This window comes from Lepidochelys kempii, chromosome 4, assembly GCF_965140265.1.
Source record: "Lepidochelys kempii isolate rLepKem1 chromosome 4, rLepKem1.hap2, whole genome shotgun sequence".
NCBI classification, from domain to species: domain Eukaryota; kingdom Metazoa; phylum Chordata; order Testudines; family Cheloniidae; genus Lepidochelys; species Lepidochelys kempii.
In genome coordinates, this window is record NC_133259.1 from 79,995,891 (window position 1) to 80,019,616 (window position 23,726).

The 23,726-nt window shown below is 42.7% G+C and overlaps 1 protein-coding gene across 4 annotated transcripts in view; it reads left to right on the top strand.

Annotated features, from left to right (window-relative positions):
- Positions 1 to 23,726, top strand: part of SNX25 (sorting nexin 25) — a 148,101-nt gene that overhangs the window by 110,314 nt on the left and 14,061 nt on the right. For all 4 annotated transcript variants that reach the window (XM_073341842.1, XM_073341841.1, XM_073341839.1 and 1 more), the window contains 4 exons: positions 2,831 to 2,962; positions 9,637 to 9,777; positions 11,757 to 11,870; positions 16,643 to 16,807. In XM_073341842.1, coding sequence (XP_073197943.1) covers positions 2,831 to 2,962; positions 9,637 to 9,777; positions 11,757 to 11,870; positions 16,643 to 16,807 — 552 coding nt within the window. The remainder of the gene's footprint in view (positions 1 to 2,830; positions 2,963 to 9,636; positions 9,778 to 11,756; positions 11,871 to 16,642; positions 16,808 to 23,726) is intronic.

The following is a 23,726-nucleotide window of genomic DNA, read 5'->3' on the forward strand; positions in this document are numbered from 1 at the left end:
AGGCTTTGGGAGTACATCCAGGAGAGCCGCGAATGCCAGGGCAAAGTAATCCTTTCACATGCTTGCTTTTAAACCATGTATAGTATTTTAAAAGGTACACTCACCGGAGGTCCCTTCTCTGCCTGCCGGGTCCAGGAAGCAGCCTTGGGTGGGTTCGGGGGGTACTGGCTCCAGGTCCAGGGTGGGAAACAGTTCCTGGCTGTCGGGAAAACTGGTTTCTCCGCTTGCTTGCTGTGAGCTATCTATACCCTCATCATTATCATCATCATCATCTTCGTCCCCAAAACCTGCTTCCGTGTTGCCTCCATCTCCATTGAAGGAGTCAAACAACACAGCTGGGGTAGTGGTGGCTGAACCCCCTAAAATGGCATGCAGCTCATCATAGAAGCGGCATGTTTGGGGCTCTGACCCGGAGCGGCCGTTCGCCTCTCTGGTTTTCTGGTAGGCTTGCCTCAGCTCCTTAAGTTTCACGCGGCACTGCTTTGGGTCCCTGTTATGGCCTCTGTCCTTCATGCCCTGGGAGATTTTGACAAAGGTTTTGGCATTTCGAAAACTGGAATGGAGTTCTGATAGCACGGATCCCTCTCCCCATACAGCAATCAGATCCCGTACCTCCCGTTCAGTCCATGCTGGAGCTCTTTTGAGATTTTGGGACTCCATCATGGTCACCTCTGCTGATGAGCTCTGCATGGTCACCTGCAGCTTGCCACGCTGGCCAAACAGGAAATGAGATTCAAAAGTTCGCGGTTCTTTTCCTGTCTACCACAGTGTATCTGAGTTGAGAGTGCTGTCCAGAGCGGTTACAATGAAGCACTCTCGGATAGCTCCTGGAGGCCAATACCGTCGAATTGTGTCCACAGTACCCCAAATTCGACCCGGCAAGGCCGATTTAAGCGCTAATCCACTTGTCAGGGGTGGAGTAAGGAAATCGATTTTAAGAGCCCTTTAAGTCGAAATAAAGGGTTTCATCGTGTGGACGGGTGCAGGTTTACATCGATTTAACGCTGCTAAATTCGACCTAAAGTCCTAGTGTAGACCAGGGCTAAGTGTTTAAAGGTAAATTCATTTTTAACAATTCTTTCCATTTTAATAATGTGAGAAGATATTGGTGATGCAGGAAGGAAATCTAGTTACTTTAGAAATACAAGAACATTTTCTTTTTATTTGCTTAAGTGTCATCAAGAATATAGAATGATACATTTTCATGCAAAATATTACACACTTTACAGTGCTATAGCATTTGAGTGCAACAACAGATTTGTTTCGGTAACACTCTTTACCTTATAACCCTAAGTATAAGAAAAACACAATTGTAAATCGTAATAAAAACATGTGTATATAAACATAGGAACACATATACTCGCATGGTTAGCTACAAAATACTCAAAATTGTAATGCTATTTGAGAGAATGCTTATGTACAATTTTATTTCTGTTTTAACCTGGGTGTTGATTTAAGTAGCATTACAGTTTTTAAGGTTTTGCTTCTGATATCAGTGCTATCTGTATAACCAAGCCATTATGACATATTGTATTCCCATATGAATCATTGCTTCTTATCTCATCTTTAACTTGAGACTATGATTTATTTACACGTGCATGCATGTGCACACTTTTTTTTTCTAATGACAATGAAAAATATGGGGAGAGATTCATTATGCTTTTCTGCATTGTTACACTTTTTGAAATGTGTTTAATAAAATTGAATCAGTCATGGAATAGAGTCTGAGTATTTTGTTATGTAAGGTCAACTGTTTACCTGTAGTCACACCATACCAATTTCTTTGGATCCTTTGTTGTTGTCTGAGTTTTTCCATAATTTCACTGTTACATTCTTAGTTGCCAGAATAAAATCATTGCAAGGAGATCTGTATGCAGGTATTACTGGAAAATCTAGATGCTGTTCCAAGAAGGATGATAGCTGTTTGAAGAGGGAGTTGTATACCTGTAATTGTAAATGATCCTTCACCTTACAAGAGACCAAATATTTAATATAGAGGCAGAATTGTTGTAGATGTATAAATGTGACCACCAAGTTGCTTCTTCCCTGGTACAAGTTGGTCAAGGAGGACTTTAAATGAAGCTGAATTTGTGTGCTATTTCATAGAAGTGAAAGCATCAGCTTGTTTTCTTAACTGTTCTAATCACACATTTTTACATATATTCCCAAATTTTCTTACAGTCATGTTCTGTAACAGTAATTTGCAAATCATTTTGCCATTTGTAAGATACAGCTTTCTTTCTTTTAGAAGATTATCTCTTTGAGAGTTATGTCCAAGCAAGAAAGTCTTTTAAATGTATATCTTCCAAAATAATTAATGCTGTTTGGCTTTTTTTGGGCCTATTAAATTGTAACTCCTTTGAATGCTTAGTTAGGTAATTAAGACACAAGGAATGAAAACTATTCATTGGTTGTTCAGTCACGTTAAGTATTTCCTAAAGAGAGAAACTTGTCAACAGAGAGTACCTACAATGTTTATATAATCTTTAACTTGAAAGTGTTCCTTTAAAAATATTTCTGTACTGATTGCCCCCTCTTGCCTGGTGAATGGTGATATTTGGCATGTATTTCTGGGCCTATTTCAGGTTTTTCTTTTAGCACTGCAAGTTGACTTTTAATTGATACAGTGTATTTTACCAATCTATATTAGACTGCGTAGATTGTACAGATTCGGGATTTTTTGTAATAACTTGTCCTGCAGGATTATTCCTTTTTCTCTCCACTCCTCTGCACCCTTTCCATCTCTTAAATATTATAACCAAAGAAGCCAGTGGCTATGTTATCATAGGCAGTTTCTTACCAGTTGTAATTCCTATATTTTCCTTGTCAGATTGTTTCCAAATTGAAGGATGAAATTACTCTGATGGAGAGAGAACACAGTGACCTGCGGTTGCACATTGCAAGAACAGATTGGTGGTGTGAAAATCTTGGCATGTGGAAAGCCTTCATAAATACAGGCGAGGTATGTTTTTGCTGTGTTTTTATCCTCTGGTTCTGTTCAAATTCTCAGTGTATAAAGAAAAAGAAATGCTTACGTTCAGTTTGTCAGAGTGTATTTAAAACAACCTCATCAAGCTCTCTCCTCCCACCCCCCCGCCATTCACAAACATGTCTTATCCTTCAGCTCTGTTGTTCAGGAGCTATAGGAACATCTGTAAATATATCAGTGGGTTCAGGCATCGGATAAAGCGGTATGGCATCTAAGGAACACCCTTGTGCTTCAACAATGAGCAGATTGAGATCTGTGCCTTGTAATCTTATGATGCTAACTGACTGAGATACAGTGCTGTTATTGGCATGCATGGTGTTGACCTCTTCTATTCAGTTCCCAAAGAACTCAGTTGGAGTCCAGTCTCATCACTCAGTTTCCTTTATCTGGCATACAGCAAAGCTACAATGAGTTGATCAGATTCAACAGTAGGGCGTAGGTATAGGGGGTGTACCACACATCCAACACAAACTTCTTCCTTCATACACATTTTCACATTACATTGCATTTACTATACAATTGCATCACATGTTTTGGGTTTGACTTGGTCACTTTGTAGGAACCAATCCCTGTAGAGCATGTTCTGTCCATTCACCATCCATGTACAACTTACTCTTTACCTCATCTTATGTTCCAGGATTATCTTGTCCATTGTAAATGGCTCCTTGGGTGTTTCACCCTTATCCTAACTAGTACAGACGTTCTTTTTCCAGTCTGCTGATCCATTTACTTATCCTAGGTAGCACAAATACTCTGTTTTCAGCATGCTAATCAGTGTACCTCCCTACTCCTGTCTTCCAAGAAATGAGGCCTTTCCCATGTGTAATTACTTATGTCACGCCAGGCCTACATTCTTACACATAGAAGACCCAATATTTGCACTTGCTATATTTCATATTATGATCCTCTATACCAATTAAGTTTTAAGGGACTGTTCGAGATACTGGATGAGGAGTAAGAAAGCCAACTTACAAGGTGAAACACTCAAAGGGAATTTCTGAAGTAGTTTATGTCACTTGGTGAACCTTAGAGGAAAGTATTCTTCGAGTCGTGGAGTGTCCTGATGGGTGCTCCACTGCAAGCATTTGTGACTCCGCATGCCCGGTTGTTCATGAGATGTTTGCAGATGTGGCTCATGTCCTGGTACAGCTCTGAGTGTTCCTTGTTTTGAAGAAGATGACTCAACCTACCCAACTTTTGTTTGAGGACTACAGACATGCAAAGTTATGGAATGAATTCTTGCAACTTGTGCAATTCAACCCATAAAGTTATTGATTGGACAATGAAAGATAAGAAGTGTGGAATCTCTCTTATTCCTTTACATGTATTAGGTAGTAGACAAGAAGCATTTGTTACAAAGGGGGTGTTGTCCAGTATTAGTCATACTTACCTCATCAGACCAATACATAGATCCTCCTTGAGCGTTTCCTCTGTAACAAAACTTAATGCCTGAACTTTAAAAGTGTTTGTAAACCCTAGTATTTTTCTTTACTCTTTTAAAAATCTGTTTCTCACTAAATAAAGAAGATTGTTTTCTGAACCTCAGGGACGCTTACATGCACACTGAGACTATTTCTTAGTCACAGCATACATCTTGGGTAGTAGAGATGCAGCAATTCTAGTTGCTTTTAAAGCTAAGTCAGCTCTGTGTGCATTGATGCTGTGGTTATTGCTACACTCCCAGAAAGTAAGTAGGTAAGTGTGTTTGCATGTGTGTGTGTCTTCATAGATGCTAAGCCAAAAGGGACCATTGTGATCAAAATACTCCAGTTGAGGCCTAATCAGTGTGGAGTAGAGTGGAAGAATTACTTCTCGTGTCTTGCTTACAAGGAAGTGTTCACATTTATACAGTGACTCAGTAGCACAATTTACAGGACCAATTCTATATTGACTTAAGGGAAGTAAAGGCTAATTAGATCTCTGTAGGATTTTCTTCCCATGCTAGTAATAAAATGTGTTCCTTAAAATATATTTCTAAATAAATAAGTGCAAATAATTTTCATGGTGTAAAAACACAATAAACTTGGGAATGAATTGCTATTGCATTTACTTGGTTATGTCTTAGGTTCCTGTAAATTAATGATACCTCTCTTTGGAACAAAACCACAGGCGGCTGTTCAAGCGGATATTAGATCTAACATGTTAAACATGATGTATCATTTTGTTAAACTGAACAGTTAGTGTACTGCATTCTGTTTTCTTTCTGTTTTGTATTGCTGTAGGTGAGATGACCTAGCTCTTTTATACTAATGAATACTGTACTAGAATAATTAGTGTCTTCTTGCCAGCTTCGCTGTCCAGGTCGCTTAAATTCTTGTTTCATTTTATTCAGGATTTCTAAGTTATAGCATTAACATGTACAACTAAAATCCTGACCTGGCAAGTCAGTAATGCCTAGCACCCAAAGAGGTAGTTGTCTACAGCGGGGTTGCAAACAGGTGTCCAGGGTCACGACTACCCTTCTCTTCCCTTCCCTTTTTACTGAATGGGTAGGGTGTTCTGGCCTGATCCCAGTTAAATAGGAGGAGCGGGTTCTGGGTGTGGTCCCAGTATGATAACGGGAGTCCCAGTATAGAACTGGTTGAAAGCCAATGACCTAAATGAATAAGTTGTAAGGACCAGTAGACTAGGCAATTAGGTGCACGTTGAAACCTAAATTGTATTTTATTTATACAGCACTGTGATTGAATGGAAAGGCTGGGGAAAGTCTTGAAGTTGCAGTTCTTCCAAGCAAAGATTTAGTGAATAATTCTAAAATTTTCTAGCTGTAGAGAATAGATCAGTTCAGAGGACCTAAATAGTCAGCACCATTTCCTTCTCTATAACACTGATTGTTGCTTATCTCAGTTTTTGGTGTGATGGCAAGATGTGTTTTAGAAAGAGAATTAGTTTATAACTCATTCTAATGTAGTCTGAAGTCAAATTGTACAATCCTTATTGCAGAGAGTCTTAGTGAAGGCAGAGGTTACTGTATTGCTGTATAGAGTGACTCACTGGGAAAGGAAATAGTCTGTGACTGTACAGTTTTCAAACTGAAACCTAAATAAGCAATATATAAAATTCTAAATGGATTTGTGTGACAATAAAAAAATGCAAAATCTAAGCCCTATTTGTAGTAGAACTTGACTTGCATATGTCAATTTTTAAGGTTTATATTTATCAGAAAAGCATGTAGCTGTATGAAATAAAAATATAATCATTGCAAATGTTGCAGTCTGCAGATGTTGTTTCAAAACAAGCTGTCCTGATAAAACTGTCTTTGGAGACAAAAAATTTTGGGTGTTTTTTAGAAACGAGAGGAGGATTTAATGTAATTGGTAGTAGAAAAACAGTAACCCTACATGAGCGAGACTTGCAATTACACTTCATATAACACTCTTAAAACACATCCTCAGCTGTTGTCAATTGGCATAGCTCCACAGCGGAGTGGAGCTGCACTGATTTACACCAGCTTACTGCAGCTTAGGGCCATAACTTGTTTTGTGCAATAATTGGTTCCTGTTGACTTTATAACACTTCTTTATACGTTTGTAGATATTATACCTCTTTTAGGTCCTCTCTTCAGTCGATTTGAACATACCATTTTCTAAACGATTTCCTCTTTTTCATTACTCTCCTCTGAACTCTTGGTAATGTTTACTAATATGGTGCCTGAATTGAAGCCCGCACTGCAGCTGAGATGTACCCTCTTTTGTAAGAAATGGGTACATTCATGCCCAGAGGCATGTGTAGAAGAGAGAAATTCTTGCCCTTTGTGGAGTAGGTGCTCAATGACAGACCATACCCTCTGAAATAATGAATTTTTGCATTGTCCTGAGGCTGCCATATAACTGTCATAGGAGGAGAATTAAGCGTCTGAAACCATCTAAATCTCTTGAGTATGGAGTACTGAGTCAGTCCTCTTCTCCATAGCTAACTATGTGTAACGTGAATAACTCTTATTTAAGCCAATGACTCTGGGTTGATAAAGGTATGAGTAGGGTATGTCATGAAAGGAGCTGTGGAGTTCAGCCTTAGACCTAATTCTGAGAGTACCCTGCCATTCTCAATGAATTCTCAAAACTATGCCCATCACTGTGGTATCTGAACACAGCCTTCAAGCTTCCAGATTCTAATTGTAGGACAAAGATTCAAAATAATATTAATATTATAGCAAAAACCATGAAAGGGTGGGGAATTTCGTTTCCTTATCGTGTTTTTCTAGCTTGTTTTAGGATTCATTATTTCTGATGGGTTTTGTAAATATAAAAAACAAATTAACAAAGAAAACCATAAAAGTGAGAACACTACAGGTGAAGGTAAATTTGCATTTAAAATGAGAAGTCCGGTATTCTAGTCATAGCTCACTTCTATCCATTTGTGGTTCCATTTCAATGGGAGTTTGATGTAAACTCTTACATATAGAGAGAGTCCCGTGAAAATTGTGTTGTCCATTTTTTAGGTAACATGCTAGTCCAAAATAGCAAATGTACACATACTTCAAACGATCATAACTTCCCTTTGCTCAAAAAGGGATTATGAAAGCTATCAAATATTTCATATGGGAGACTGTAGTAAACTTTAAACTTATGTCTCCATTTAATAATTATTCTCCCTATGCAGAACCATGTGAATAATAACTTGAAAATAGAATGAAGGCCAATTTTAGAAGACCTAGCTTTAAAATTTCCCCCCTGCTTTGAGTATATTCTAAAAGGTCACCAAGAAGGAATAATTGAAGTAAAGGTAGAGATAATTTCCCCATGGATCACTACCCGCTGGTAATTTTATTCAGATGTGCCTGAACCTCTGCAAGTGATTAGTCTTTTGAAAAATGTGTAATATAGAATAGTCACTAATAATGATCACTTACCATGAGCCCCTCCATCTCTGATCTCCCAACCCTCATAAATCCATGTGAAGGCACAAATCCAGGCTCTGCCAGACCAAGGAAGAAAAAGTCTGCGTAGTTCAACTCTCACAGAAAATACCCTGCCACCAGTTTCTTCTTCTTTGCATCACAGGAGTTTCAGATCAAACACCTCTGCTGTTCTCAAACATGGAAGCCTGGCATGGGAAAGAAAGGTAGTTCCTTGGGTAGCTATGTTTGAAACCATGTAGGGTTTTATAATTAAAACTAGCACCTTGAACTTTATCTGGAAATTCATTGGGAGCCACTGAAATGCTCAGTTACTGGGGTTGTACACATTCGGCACTAGGCTGAGTTCCTTAATGGTCCTGTGTGCAGCCCCAGGAAGAGCGTGTTACAACAAGAAGTAAGTTTATAAGGAGACATTTTAATGAAATGTCACTTACAGTGATGGTATATTGACTGTTAGAATTTCCTGCCACTAGCATAAATAGACATGACCAGACTTTTACAACCCTCCCAGTGGATGTTGTCATCATCTGAATTTTACGGTTTATCCTGACTGTAATTGAATTAGTTAGAAAGTACCTTCTGTGCAAGCAAAATTGCCTAAAAAGCCAAAACAAACCCATGCCTGTACGTTGGAAATATTGATTTCATTAGGGGTTTATTTAGTAAGGAAAGGGCCTCCTACTTTAGCTGTTTGTCTTGTTTTGCTCTGTTAATCCATTTGCCCGTCTTCTGAAGAAAACTATATTGTAATGGAGAGAAAGGGTGATGTTTTGGTTGAGACATGAGATTAGGATCTTAAAGATCTGAGTTTGATCCTTGGCATTGCCACAGACCACCTCTATATTCTTGAGAAGGGCTTTTAACCTCACTTTGCCTCAGTTTCCCTCATCTGATAACACATACTTCACATATCTATTGTAAGTTTTCATTCATTGATAGTTGTAAAGGATGTGAGATCCTCCAATGGGAGGCAGCTATACATGTGTGAAAAGTACTCTCAAATGCAAGTAATGAATGGAGAAGTGAAATGACAGCCTGATAACCCCTGCTAGTACAGGCATCATCTTAAGGATTGCTATGGCTTGTGTATATGGATATCTATATCTCAAGAGAAGACAAGGTTGAAAAGAGAGACCATGAAGAATATGAAACTAATCAAGAAAATTCTAAGAAAATAAAGTACTGGTAAGCAATAGGAGAGGTCACTGTTTTTTTTTAAATGGAATTGAGCCTGAATGCAGAGACTCTGGTTATTGAAACAATGTGAGAGCAAGTCCCCCAGTTCCTCCCTTCTGTCTCTGCACAGAAAGGTTTTTTAATAACATTAGAGTGATAGCAGTGACCCATGGAGCAGCAATACGGTGCTTAGGAAAGAAGGCAGAGCAGAAGTTAAAACCGGTACAGTAAAATATGGGAGGATGCATGCCTGTCACCACACAGAAAGAGAGAGAAAGGAGACCAATCTAACATGAAAAAAACTTTGAAAATTGTAAAAGCCAAATGACTGTGTCCCAAGAAGAGATTTAAAATGGATTCTGTTGATGTAGGAGGTGTTGCAAGGCAGTCAGTGAAGAAGATGAATGTATTAACGGGCGGAAATTGCAGGACCCACAGTATCCTGATCAGATTTAGTCTAATAAGCCAAAGTTTGGTATGAGGCCTTTATGCTAAAGCAGAGAGAATGAAACGGTGGCGAGAATCATGAATCTGTATGCAAGTTAATTTTTTTAACGTTTTGCTATCTATTTACTGTCTCAGTAATATACATTCCCTCCCCACCCCCAAGGTTGTAGAAGAAAATGGGGAACAAGTGCCATGCTACTTTGTCATGGTGAGTTTACAAGAAGTTGGTGGAGCTGAAGCGAAGAACTGGAGAGTTCCCAGAAAGCTCAGTGAGTTTCAGAATTTACACCGAAAACTCAGTGAGGTAGGAATACTTTTTTGTGTGAGTGGGGTTTTTATCTTTTAAAATACTAGACACACATTCAGAAGAAAAACCAGTACTTAAAATAAAGTGACCATTGCCACCTCTAATCTATGTGAAAAATAAAGAAAATAGCTTAAATATGAAACCTTTGTTTAGAAAGTAAAACAAGCCGTTTCTATGTAAGCAAAAACTGTATCAAAGTTTGGTGGAAATGAGTTTATAAACCTCTGGTGTTGGGCTCCAAAGGTGAGTTTATTAGCTTCTTGATTCACAAGTACTTTTTGATGGCTAATTTACTGAAGCAACAGGACAAAGACTTTGTGGAGATAGCTGCTTAAAATGGACAACAGGAGACTGATTGTTTTCAGAAATGAAGTGGGTAGGCAAGAGTGCATAGAGACTGCCATTTTGGAATGGGGAAATTAAGGGGGTGGGGGAAGAAATCTTAGTGGAAGGGGCCTGGAGTCTTTTTGGGGTTCCCTCCATATGTTTCAGTAGCAAACTTGTGGAGGGAATCACTCTGCTGCAGTTTATTTAATCTGAAATGAAAGGTGGAAAGAAAAATGGAAGAGGCTTAATTTGAGGAAAATTTGAATCCCACCACTTTCACCTTTGTCACCCTTTTTTGCTTTAATTACAGTCTTCCTTCAAACTTTTTATCTCCTTACCAATTTAATTGGATTTCCATGACACACTTGCTGCTTTCCAGTGTCTCAGCTGGCCTTTGTGTCTTATGCTTTATGACTAATTGACACTGTTCGTGGCAAGATTGGTTTTCTGTCTCCGCCTCTTCTCATTTTCTTCCTCTCTCTTTTTTATCTATTGTCCTGCTTCTTCTAACTCACTGTCTGCTACTCCTTCTTTATAACAGGCCATCCTTATTCCATATTGTTTCCTGGTCAAGAATATAGCATGCCCTCTCTCTGTAGCGTACACTGTCTGTCCAGCCCTGCCCTCCTTTTTATGTCTAGTTATATTAAAATGCACTTTCCATTTACTTAAAACAGTGGTTTTCAACCTGTGGTCCACTGACCCTTTTGGGGGTCTGCAGACTATGTCTAAGGGGTCAGCGAAAGCTGACTATGAAAGTAAAGTTTCAGATCCCAGAAAAAGCATTCTGTTTTTCTGATCAATAAAAAGAACATGAATACACACAACTACAGGTCAAACCCCAGAAGTGTTGTCATTACCATAGAAGCCTACAGTTTAGCGCCCTTTCTCATGCTATGTCAAATGCCATGCCCAGCACTGAATTCTGTTCAGTCAGTTTTCAGTCTTACCCTTCTATGGTAGGGGGTCTGTGCACCACAGATTGAATTTCCAAAGGGGCCTGCACCTCCATTTGAAATGTTTTAGGGGTCCGCAAATGAAAAAAAGTTGAAAACCATTGGCCTAAACATCTAAATATTCCAGAAACTGGTTATTCCTCATTACTGTATTTTCAGACCAGCTGCTGTTTACAGCCTCTTGCCCTTTTGGACCCAGGTTTCTTTCTAGCAGCCAATTTTTGCACTTGTTGACAGATTGCAAAAAAAGTTTGTACTTGGCCTTTTCTTGTTTAATAATGAATTGTATTTGCTGAGCTGATCCTGTGTCCTAGTGGCTTCTGTGCTGTATTGCCGTATGAGCCCGTTTTGAGTTCTAGGCTTGGTCTCTGTCTCCCAAGGCAAGTGAGGGCTTGAAGCACTAGGATGGACAGCCCTTTGGGAAAGAAAATGCCTCATTTTATTCTGAAGCAACTCTTTTATTCGACATAGGATTGGTAGTGATGGAGCTCCAAAGGAAGAGTTCCTAACCTGTGTTACCTATGGGTGGCCAAGGGAAGGAGTTCTCAGAACACTCAGAGGGGTGTGGAAGGGAGAGGAAAATTAGGGGATGTCCTTGCGTCTCCATTTATATCCATATCCCTTTCTGCCTTTTTGCTGTATGTGTGTATTAAAAATGTGATGGAATAATCGTTTTGTCCTTTCTCTGCTCAGTGTTTTCCATCATTAAAGAAAGTTCAGTTGCCTTCTCTCAGTAAGCTGCCCTTCAAATCTGTAGATCAGAAATTCATGGAAAAGTCCAAGAACCAGTTAAATAGCTTCTTACAGGTAAGAAAACAAAGATTGTATGCTCTTAAACATTCTATTAATTGTGGAGTCAAAAGGCAAACTGGCTGCCCCTGTTCTATGCTGCTGGGCTCTGGAATCCACAGTAGCTTGTCTGCATAAGTGTGTGACACATTTTCTCCCAATCTTTAGGAAAAAATCCTATCTTTGTGTCTTTAGTACTGTTCTACAAGCGCTGTTTAGAACAGTTGTCACCAACTGGTCAATCGCCATCGACCAGTCAATCCTAGAGGATCTTCCAGTCAGTTGCGATCTCCGGCAGTGTAGCGTGGCAGCTGCTGAGGCACACTCCCTACCCCGGACCCACGCCGCTCCTGGAAGCGGCCAGTGCGGCTCTGAGGGCGGTGGGTCTCTGCTCACTGCTCCTGCCTGCAAACACCGCCCCCACAGCTACCATTGGCTGGGAGAGCTGTGGGGGCGGTGCTTGCAGAGAGGGGCAACGTGCAGAGCCATATACCTCCCACCCCTCCCAGGGGCCGCAGGGGCGCATTGGCATCTTCTGGGAGCAGTGTGGGGCCGAGGTACTCAGGGAGCCTGCCGTAGCTTCACTGCGCCCACTGCCGATCGGGAGCCACCGGAGGTAAGTGCTGCCTGGTGGGAGGCCACACTCGAACCCCCAGCCCTGACCCCCCTCCCAGAGCCAGCTCCCTATACTCCCTCCTTCACCCCAACAGTCTGCCCCAGCCTGGAGCCCCTTCCTGCACTTCTATTCCAGGCTCAGCCCGAAGCCCCCTCCCACACTGCGAACCCCTCAGCCCCAGCCCAGAGCCTGCGCCCCCTCCCGAACCCCAACCTCCTACCCCAGCCCTGTGAAAGTGAGTGAGGGTGGGGGAGAGTGAACTACGGAGTGAGGGGGGGATAGAGTGAGCGGGGCGGGGCTTTGGGAAAGGGGCAGGGACTCGGGGAAGGGGCAGAGTAGATCCTGGGTTGCCCTTGGATTCAAAAAGTGATCTTGGGCATAAAAAGGTTGGAGACCACTGGTTTAGAAGGTCGTGCTGCAGTCACTGCTCCTCCTACCACAGGTGCGAACTTTCCAAAGCGCCATTGTGGGTGCTCGACCCCTGGCTGGGCCCAAGGCCCCGCCCCCACTCCACCCCTTTCCCCAAAGCCCCACCCCTGCTGTGCCTCTTCCCGCCCAATTCCACCTCCTTCCCCGAGCGCGCTGCGTCTTCGTTCCTGCCCCCGCCCCCTCATACCACAAAACAGCTGTTTGCGACAGGTGGGAGGCGCTGGGAGAGGGGAGGAAGCGCTGATCTGTGGGTCCTGCCAGTGGGCGGGAAGCACTGCAGGAGTGGGAGGGGAGCTGATGGGGGCTGCCGGTGGGTGCTCAGCACCCACCATTTTTTCCCCGTGGGTGCTCCAGCCCCGGAGCACCCACGAAGTCGGCACCTATGCCTCCTACTCTGGAAGGACCAGGGAGAACTCACACCACTCATTCTTTTGTGACTTTCTGAAAGTCTGTAGTTCAGACAGTCATTATGTTCTTTTCTCTTGGAGAGATCTCAACGGGTAGTTGCGGGCAATCGCCCCCTTCCCAAAGAGCTCTCAAGTGTGCAGTGCCACAAGGAGTCATTCTGTTACCTCTCCTATTCAATGCGTGTATAGGACTGTTAGGAGACCTAATAAGGGTGCATGGGGTTCAGTATTTTCACTGCGCCGATGACATCCAACTGTATGCCTCTTTCTCTTCTGATGTAGTTCAGCACCTCAGCCAGTGTCTAGCTGAGACTAGGGCAAGGCTGAGAGCAAGCTGGCTGATGCTGAATCCAGCTAAGGCAGAGCTGACAATGGTGGGTTGGGGGAAGCAGCTGGAGGAGATGGCAGAGGTAATATCGGCCCCTTTGGTTGAGGGAGTATGTGTGACATTGGTGAATAGTGCTCACGTCTCATGGGCGATGTTCGTTGCCAAGAAGCTGTTTGAGGATCATATTACAGTGGTGACCCAGTCAGCTTTTTACCATCTGTATCTGGCTGGGAGGTTGCGACCTTTTTTTTCTGATGTGTACCTTGCCACTTGTACCCATGCTTGTGTCACCTCAAGATTAGACTATTGTAATGTGGTCTACATGGACTACACCTTACAACCATTCAGAGGCTGAAGCTGGTGCAGAATGTATGTGCTTGCTTAGTGAGCGGGACACCTCACTGGGAGCACGTGACCCCAGTGCTTTGGGATTTGCTTGGCTGCCTATTGGTCTCCAGGTGAAGCTTAAGGCATTGGTCATGACCTGTAGACTATCAAGCCCTAAATGGCCTGGGACTGGCCTAGCTGAGGGTCCACCTCTCCCTGTGTCCTTCTGCCACAGCTATGGTCAGCAGCGCACTTGAGGTGGTCCTCTTTGTTATAAAAGGTGGGGGTTGCTGGCAGGGCATTCTCTGCTGGGGATCCAGGACTCTGGAACTTGCTCCCTCATTTGGTTCTATGGAGCCTGAATTTGGTGACCTGCAAAAGACACCTCTTGAACAGGGTCTCAGAAGGAGGCTGAAGGTGTGCTTTTTAGATTATGAAGGGAATAGGTGGTTGGCTGGCCAAATTCCTGTGGAATTGATTTCAGTGCTGCTGAGTTTTAATTTGATAGTATGTATTGTATGATTATGTAATTATATTAGATTGCCTAGAGCCTTGGCTAGGCATCATTATTATTTTAAATCTAAATAAATGAATAAAAGGTATGGTTTAGATAGGACAACCTTTAAAGTGGCTGTGTTTTGCCCCAAAAGGTGAAATTGTATTTGGCCTCCAGTAGCAACAAACAGGAGACATTATACAATTTACAGATACAGCAATAGGGGTTTTCAGGGCCACCTGGGTTTAACATTGCTGTTTGTTTAAAGCAGACTGTTTAACAATTAAGAAAAACTGTTCTAGATTCTGAAGTTCAGAGACTAATAGGCCACCTCTGAGTCAGGAAAAATGAAACTAGCGTATTCATTGATATGAAAAGTAAATTGTTTGATTTTAGAGTAATCTTTTTCCTAGACAGCTTTTGTTTGTTTTCCAGGTACTATAATACAACCAAACATTGCTGTAAATCAGCAAGGTATATTTCCCTCAGGAAGTGAAATAATTGTATGTATGTTCTCTTTCAAAAGTAGAATGTTGCTGAAGTGGAACTGAGCACCATTAATATTCAATGTACTTTTTTTTAAACTGGGGATAGGATTTCAAACCCTGAATGTTTGCCATTTCATTGCTGTGCTTTTCAAAGGCATCATTAAAAAGTAGCAGAAATGTATTGAAATATGAAACTCAATTAGATTATTGCATATCTAACTGCTATTTCTTGGGTGCTGTACTACCCTTAAATAAATACTTCAGATTTTAAGCATCAAACTTTAAGACTTTCTTTTTCCCCCTTCTGTGTCCTCTTGTCCCTTTCTGTTTCCTGCTGTTCTAGATTCCCTTCACTCCCAGCTGCTCATGGTCAGGTGCCCCATCCTCCATCCCAATAACCTTTCCTGCAAACCATCCTTTATGTCAGTGTCTGAGGAACCCCCTTTATTTGGTGCTGCTTCTCTGGTGCTCAGAACCCAATCCTGTTTATCTGCATCTTCCTTCTGCTCCAGATTCCCTCTTTCCACACCCACAGACCAGGCAAAGCAGCTAGTTCTGTGCAGGTTTCCCTGCAGATGAAGTAAATTAGGTAGAGAAAGTGTAGTTTCAGGCAATCAAAAATCTGCAGATTCTAGTTTCCAGTGAAAAATAAAAATGACACTTGGGCATGACTACAGGGGAGAGCTTAGTGGATGGGCAATTTATAGCAGTGCCTAGTTGGGAAAGAATTACTGGCAATAATCTGTGAAAATCAAAGCACATGCAAAGCCTTGACAGAAGGGAAAGCTATTATCATAATTTCACTGTAACTATGGGTATTGTATGAAAAGTGACTATGTAAAAACAGTTCCTCCTTACTCAACAAATATGCTCCCTGTGTATTTCCTCTGTGTGTCTCATATTTGCATATTTTACTGTCTAAAATGTACTACTTTTTACTATTAAATAACTGCAGAGCCAAGATAAGCTGGATTCTGTTCTGGGTCATACATCATTTTACCAGCATTGTTACCAATGAACCTAATACTCCTCTCACTTACACTGGCCTAAATCAGGAGTAAATCCATTGTAACCATTGGTATATTACCAGCGTGAGAGCCGAGTCAGTCCTTGCGTTTAAGTCTTTATTGGAGGAGAGGGGGTGATGTACAAGCCCAAAAGAAAAGGAGTACTTGTGGCACCTTAGAGACTAACCAATTTATTTGAGCATAAGCTTTCGTGAGCTACAGCTCACTTCATCGAGCTGTAGCTCACGAAAGCTTATGCTCAAATAAACTGGTTAGTCTCTAAGGTGCCACAAGTCCTCCTTTTCTTTTTGCGAATACAGACTAACACGGCTGTTACTCTGAAGCCCAAAAGAATACATCTTGAGTTTCAGATCCCATGTTGAACTTGTGGCATTGGCATTTAGAAAAGCCATCTCTCTAGTGGTATATCAGTTTGATCTCAGAGTGATTGTGAGACCATAAGCTTGGAACTCCACAATGCCATTTTTATAGTCCTTTTAATTTTCCGCTTTTAAATAAATAATGTTTTAAAACCAATTCAGACACTCCCCTTACTCACTAATGCTAGTCTCACTGTGCACCTGATTAGTGTATTAATTAGCAATACCGAAGAGTCTGTTGCACCTTATTGCTTAAATAATTCATATTTAATTGATATGTTGTGAATAGTCTTCATTCTGTTTTCTCCACAGAAGCTGCTTTCTGATGAAAGACTATGTCAGAGCGAAGCACTTTATGCCTTTCTGAGCCCTTCCCCTGAGCACCTCAAAGTTATTGATGTGCAAGGAAAGAAATCTGCTTTTTCACTCTCATCATTTCTGGAAAGACTTCCTGGTGATTTCTTTTCTCATCAAGAGGTGAGTGGTAGAAAAGTAATTTTCCTAGATTTAATTATTTGTCCAATATAAGCTGCTAATACAACACTTTTGAATGGTAGTTAATATTGGAGGGTGTTTGCGAAGATGCTGTTCAGTTTACTGTAAGCAAGTCAATGGTGAGATATTAAAGCTCTCTACTAAATTTAATGCAGTTTGCTAATAAAACATGTTTTATCCAGTGATGAGCTACCAAAATCTTAACAACGGGTTCCCTCCTCACCCCACAAGGGGGTCATTGCCCCCCCCCCAGGACCCGTGCCCCATCCACCCCCTCCCCTGTCCCCTGACTGCCCCCAGAACCGGACAGGAGGGTCTCGTGGGCCACCGTAGTGAGTGCCCACCCCGCCCCTAAGAGCCAGAGGCATCTGCCGGGGGGCAAAGTGGGGAGTCCCGGAGGTGCTTACCTGGGGCAGCTCCCAGAAAGCATCCGGCAGGCTCCTCTGGCTCCTAGGGCGAGGGAGCATAGCTAGGGGGGAGCAGGGGGAGTGGCCACTCCCCCACTGATCACATAAAAAGTGGCGCCTTAGGCGCCGACTTCCTGGGTTCTCCGGGGCTGGAGCACCCACGGGGAAAATTTGGTAGGTGCAGAGCACCCACCGGCAGCTCCCCACCCCACGCCCGGCCCCAGCTCACCTCCACTCTGCCTCCACCCCTGAATGCACCGCCCCACTCTGCTTCTCCGCCCCCTCCCCCGGCTTCCCGCGAATCAGCTGTTCGGAGGGAAGCCTGGGAGGGCTGAGAAGCAGGTGGCAGCATCCCGCTCAGGCCGAGGGTGGCGGAGGTGAGCTGGGGTGGGGAGCGGTTCCCCTGTGTGCCCCCCCCCGGGTTACCTGCTGTGGCACGGGCGGCCCTCCTCACGCCCCCCCATCCCAGCTCACCTCCGCCTCCCTGGGCCTGAGCGGGAAGCCGCCGCCTGCTTCTCAGCCTGCCCCAACTTCCCACACGAACAGCTGATTTGCGGGAAGCCTGGGGGGGTGGAGAAGCAGAGCAGGGCGGCGCGTTCAGGGGAGGAGGCGGAGGTGGAGCGGAGGTGAGATGAGCTGGGGCTGGGGGTGGGGCGGGGAGCTGCTGGTGGGTGCTCAGCACCCACCAAATTTTCCCCTTGGGTGCTCCAGGGCTGGAGCACCCATGGAGTCGGCACTTAAGGTGCCACTTTTGGCCAGTTAAATTTAGAAGCCCTTTTAGAACCGGTTGTCCCTCGCGGAACAACCGGTTCTAAAGGGGCTTCTAAATATAATAATCGGTTCTAGCGAACCGGTGCGAACCGGCTCCAGCTCACCACTGGTTTTATCTCTGTGGAAAATATATAATATAGACAAGTGTATAGACTGCATATTCCAAGTCAATGAAATGTACACAGCCTGGGACACTTTTTGCTAGCAAAATTTCTGACCTTTCAAATGCTTAAATATAAAGCCTTTGTAGAGCTGTCCAGGGGTATCTCAGCTGTCTTGTGATAGTGAAACCCAGACTGGAGTGGGGAGAGGTATTCCTTTGATACAAAGGCTTTTCTTTTGTTCTGCTTCTCCACATCCTCCATGTAATTTTTTGTATATACCTTTTATGAATGTTGTTTTCTTCTGTGTAATATTGAAATTAGACAACCAGAAATAAGAGATCCAAATTCATTGGCCCTGATCTTCCTCACCGTATGTCCCTCTTTCATACCATTCATGTAGTTCTTTTACATGTGGCAGAGAAGAGCTTAATATGTGGCTAGGGCAAAAGTTAAATATTTTTTTCTTATACCATCTTTAGATTTATTTTTGCTTCTTTCAATTTATAAATTTTATAAAATGTGCTTATATGCTCTTCAGAAAGAAATCTGATGAGGTTCAACAAGGACAAGTGCAGAGTCCTGCACTTAGGACGGAAGAATCCCATGCACCGCTACAGACTAGGGACTGAATGGCTAGGCGGCAGTTCTTCAGAAAAGGACCTAGGAGTTACAGTGGACTAGAAGCTGGATATGAGTCAACAGTGTGCCCTTGTTGCCAAGAAGGCCAATGGCATTTTAGGATGTATAAGTAGGGGCATTGCCAGCAGATCGAGGGATGTGATCGTTCCCCTCTATTTGACATTGGTGAGGCCTCATCTGGAGTACTGTGTCCAGTTTTGGGCCCCACACTACAAGAAGGATGTGGAAAAATTGGAAAACGTCCAGCGGAGGACAACAAAAATGATTAGGGGACTGGAACACATGACTTATGAGGAGAGGCTGAGGGAACTGGGATTGTTTAGTCTGCGGAAGAGAAGAATGAGGGGGGATTTGATAGCTGCTTTCAACTACCTGAAAGGGGGTTCCAAAGAGGATGGATCTAGACTGTTCTCAGTGGTGGCAGATGACAGAACAAGGAGTAATGGTCTCAAGTTGCAGTGGGGGAGGTTTAGGTTGGATATTAGGAAAAACTTTTTCACTAGAAGGGTGGTGAAACACTGGAATGCGTTACCTAGGGAGGTGGTGGAATCTCTTTCCTAAGAAGTTTTTCAGGTCAGGCTTGACAAAGCCCTGGCTGGGATGATTTAGTTGGGGATCGGTCCTGCTTTGAGCAGGGGGTTGGACTAGATGACCTCCTGAGGTCCCTTCCAACCCTGATATTCTATGATTCTATGATGGTTTTGTCCTATGTGGCTGTACAGTACTATAAATCATACAGATCATAATCTAAGCACTTAAACCCTCACTAAATGCCACTGTTACTACGTATCAACATCAATCAACAACAAATTATCTCCTCCTCCTCCCTTACACTGCTGAAGTCACCCCATCAGAAAACCGCTCAGAGAAACAGGCTTTACAATGTGCCGTGAAATTGTTAGATCCACAGACCATGGGGGGAGGAAATGCCAGAGCTCAGTGCTCCTCTTCTAAGAATGTCCTGTCTCCCCTCCTCCAGAGAAGACATCTAATGACTGTCGGTTCCTTACTTGGCAGTTTTCAGAGTAACAGCCGTGTTAGTCTGTATTCGCAAAAAGAAAAGGAGGACTTGTGGCACCTTAGAGACTAACCAATTTATTAGAGCATAAGCTTTCGTGAGCTACAGCTCACTTCTTCAGATGCATCTGAAGAAGTGAGCTGTAGCTCACGAAAGCTTATGCTCTAATAAATTGGTTAGTCTCTAAGGTGCCACAAGTCCTCCTTTTCTTTTTACTTGGCAGTGTAACCCTCACTGTTCCAATGTACTCGCTTCAAAGGCTGATAGATTGGTTTGGAGGCAGAGCTGACAGACCTGTTTCTCTTGTTTCCCCCTTTTGGCTCCACCTTTGCTCCCTGATACACAGGAATGTGCAGGGAGCCCTTAGCTGGCTCTGCAATATGTGAGGGATAATGATCACTACCACTATCCTGCACAGGCTCCTCCAATCCTGCCCCCAAGCAACCAAACTGCACTCTTTCTACTGTGTGGCAGTGGAAGAGGAGCTAGGATTGTGCTGTGCATGCACTCACCAGGGCAGCTCCATGGATGCCTTTACCACAGCTTCTCTGTGCTTCAGAACAGAGCCAGAGCACTCCCTAACTCAGAATAAATACTCTGTGGGGTTGAAAAGATCAATTCATTACCTCCAACAGTGAATGCAGGTAGGTCTGAATCTCTGAGGCAGTGGTCATTGCATAGCTAAATAGTGCCTCTGAAACCTCTGATCTTCCTGAGACCCTTCCAAATCACCACCTTCCCAAAAGGTGTAAAGTATTATTCAAGGCAAGTGGGTTCTCGTACAGTAAGTTTATACACACACACACAAGATGGAAGGAGAAAGAGATTTAAGGAACGGGGAGAAGGAAGGCAGGAACGTAACAGGAGGTTGGACTTGATGACTTATCAAGGCCCCTTCCAGCCCTCCATTTCTATGATTCTATCTTGGTGTATCTTTTGCTTTGTCTTTTCCTCCGTTTTTTTTCAGTCTCTGTTCTTTTTCCACTCCCTCATTTCTCTTCCTCTCTCATTCCCTGTTATGTTCCTGCCTTCCTTCTCCCCTGTTACTTAAATCTCTTTCTCCTTCCATCTTGTGTGTGTGTGTATATAAACTTACTGTATGAGAACCCACTTGCCTTGAATAATACTTTACACCTTTTGGGAAGGTGGTGAAGGACCAGGCAGAGGAAAAGACGAGCTAGTGAAGGAGAAATAGAGCTCAAGAATAGGTTTGCAGAGTTGGAAAATGAAGAAGGGGCTCAGCAGGTAGTCACTGAAGGTGGAAGGGCAAGGAAGAAGAGAAAAGCGGCTAGTCCTATAGGAAAAGGGGAAGAGTTAATGGAGATTACACCAAATATGAGCCCCAGGAGGATACAGGATGGGTTAAAGAGGATTACAAGGGAGAATAGGAATGGAAAGAACTTGCAGCCAGAGGGAACAGGGGATAGACTGGAGAATAGCACCGTCACTAGGAAAAGACAGGTCTATGTGATTGGGGACTCTTTACTGAGAAGAATAGATAGGCCTGTAACCAGAGCTGATCCAGAGAATAGGAGGGTGTGCTGTCTTCCAGGTGCTAAGATATGGGATGTAGACCTGAGGTTGAAAAGGATTCTAAAGGGAGCAGGAAAGAATCCCCTAATTATCCTTCATGTGGGACCAAATGATATGGCTAGATTCTCGCTGGAAAGTATTAAGGGACACTATGCTAGGCTGGGGAAGATGCTTAAGGAAATTGAGGCTCGGGTGATCTTTAGTGGGATTCTGCCTGTTCCTAGAGAAGGACAACAAAGGTGTGACAAGATTATGACTATCAACAGATGGCTTAGGCAGTGGTGCTATAAGGAGGGCTTTGGGATGTATGGCCACTGGGAGGCATTCATGGATAGAGGAAAGTTCTCTCGGGATGGACTTCATCTGAGTAGGGAAGGAAATAGACTTCTAGGATGGAGGCTGGGACAATTAAGAGAGCTTTAAACTAGGAATTAGGGGGAGATGGTTGGGAGATGTCCAGGTAATCTCCACGCCAGAATTTAGCATTGAGAGGAAAGAAAATGAAGCAAGAGAGGATACAGCCATGGGTAGGAGGAAGGGCAGTGTAGATACAAGTCTAATAGGTTATACTGGTAATAAAATGACCGTGCCTAATAGGATACAGAATGTGAGTGAGGCCAAACAGCAAAAATTAAGATGTTTGTACACTAATGCGAGGAGCCTAGGTAACAAAATGGAGGAACTAGAGCTACTGGTGCAGGAAGTGAAAGCAGATATTATAGGGATAACAGAGACATGGTGGAATAGTAGTCATGACTGGGCTACAGGTATTGAAGGGTATGTGCTGTTTAGGAAAGACCGAAATAAAGGTAAAGGTGGTGGAGTAGCATTGTATATCAATGATGAGATAGAATGTAAAGAAATAAGAAGCGATGAAATGGATATGACTGAGTCTGTCTGGGCAAAAATTAAATTGGGCAAGAAAACCATTAGAGCCTCCCCTGGGATAGTGCTTGGGGTGTGCTATAGACTGCCGGGATCTAATTTGGATATGGATAGAGCCCTTTTTAATGTGTTCAATAAAGTAAATACTAAAGGAAACTGTGTGATCATGGGAGACTTTAACTTCCCAGATAGAGACTGGAGGACGATTGCTAGTAATAATAATAGAGCTCAGATTTTCCTAGATGCGATAGCTGATGGATTCCTTCAGCAAGTAGTTGTTGAACCAACTAGAGGGGATGCCATTTTAGATTTGGTTTTGGTGAGTAGTGAGGACCTCATAGAAGAAATGGTTGTAGGGGATAATCTTGGCTCAAGTGATCATGAGCTAATTCAGTTCAAACTGAACGGAAGGATTAATAAAAATAAATCTGCAACTAGGGTTTTTGATTTCAAAAGGGCTGACTTTCAAAAATTAAGGAAATTAGTTAGGGAAGTGGATTGGACTGAAGAATTTATGGATCTAAACGTAGAGGGGGCCTGGGATTATTTTAAATCAAAGCTGCAGAAGCTATCGGAAGCCTGCATCCCAGGTAAGGGGAAAAAATTCATAGGCAGGAGTTGTAGACCAAGCTGGATGAGCAAGCATCTCAGAGAGGTGATTAAGAAAAAGCAGAAAGCATATAGGGAGTGGAAGAAGGGAGGGATCAGCAAGGAAAGCTACCTTATTGAGGTCAGAACACGTAGGGATAAAGTGAGACAGGCTAAAAGTCAAGTAGAGTTGGACCTTGCAAAGGGAATTAAAACCAATAGTAAAAGGTTCTATAGTCATATAAATAAGAAGAAAACAAAGAAAGAAGAAGTGGGACCGTTAAACACTGAGGATGGAGTGGAGGTCAAGGATAATCTAGACATGGCCCAATATCTAAACAAATACTTTGCCTCAGTCTTTAATAAGACTAAAGAGGATCTTAGGGATAATGGTAGCATGACAAATGGGAATGAGGATATGGAGGTAGGCATTACCATATTTGAGGTAGAAGCGAAACTCAAACAGCTTAATGGGACTAAATCGGGGGGCCCAGATAATCTTCATCCAAGAATATTAAAGGAATTGGCACAAGAAATTGCAAGCCCATTAGCAAGAATTTTTAATGAATCTGTAAACTCAGGGGTTGTACCATATGATTGGAGAATTGCTAACACAGTTCCTATTTTTAAGAAAGGGAAAAAAAGTGATCTGGGTAATTATAGGCCTGTTAGTTTGACATCTGTAGTATGCAAGGTCTTGGAAAAAATTTTGAAGGAGAAGGTAGTTAAGGACATTGAAGTCAATGGTAAATGGGACAAAATACAACATGGTTTTACAAAAGGTAGATCGTGCCAAACCAACCTGATCTCCTTCTTTGAGAAAGTAACAGATTTTTTAGACAAAGGAAATGCAGTGGATCTAATTTACCTAGATTTTAGTAAGGCATTTGATACCGTGCCACATGGGGAATTATTAGTTAAATTGGATAAGATGGGGATCAATAGGAAAATTGAAA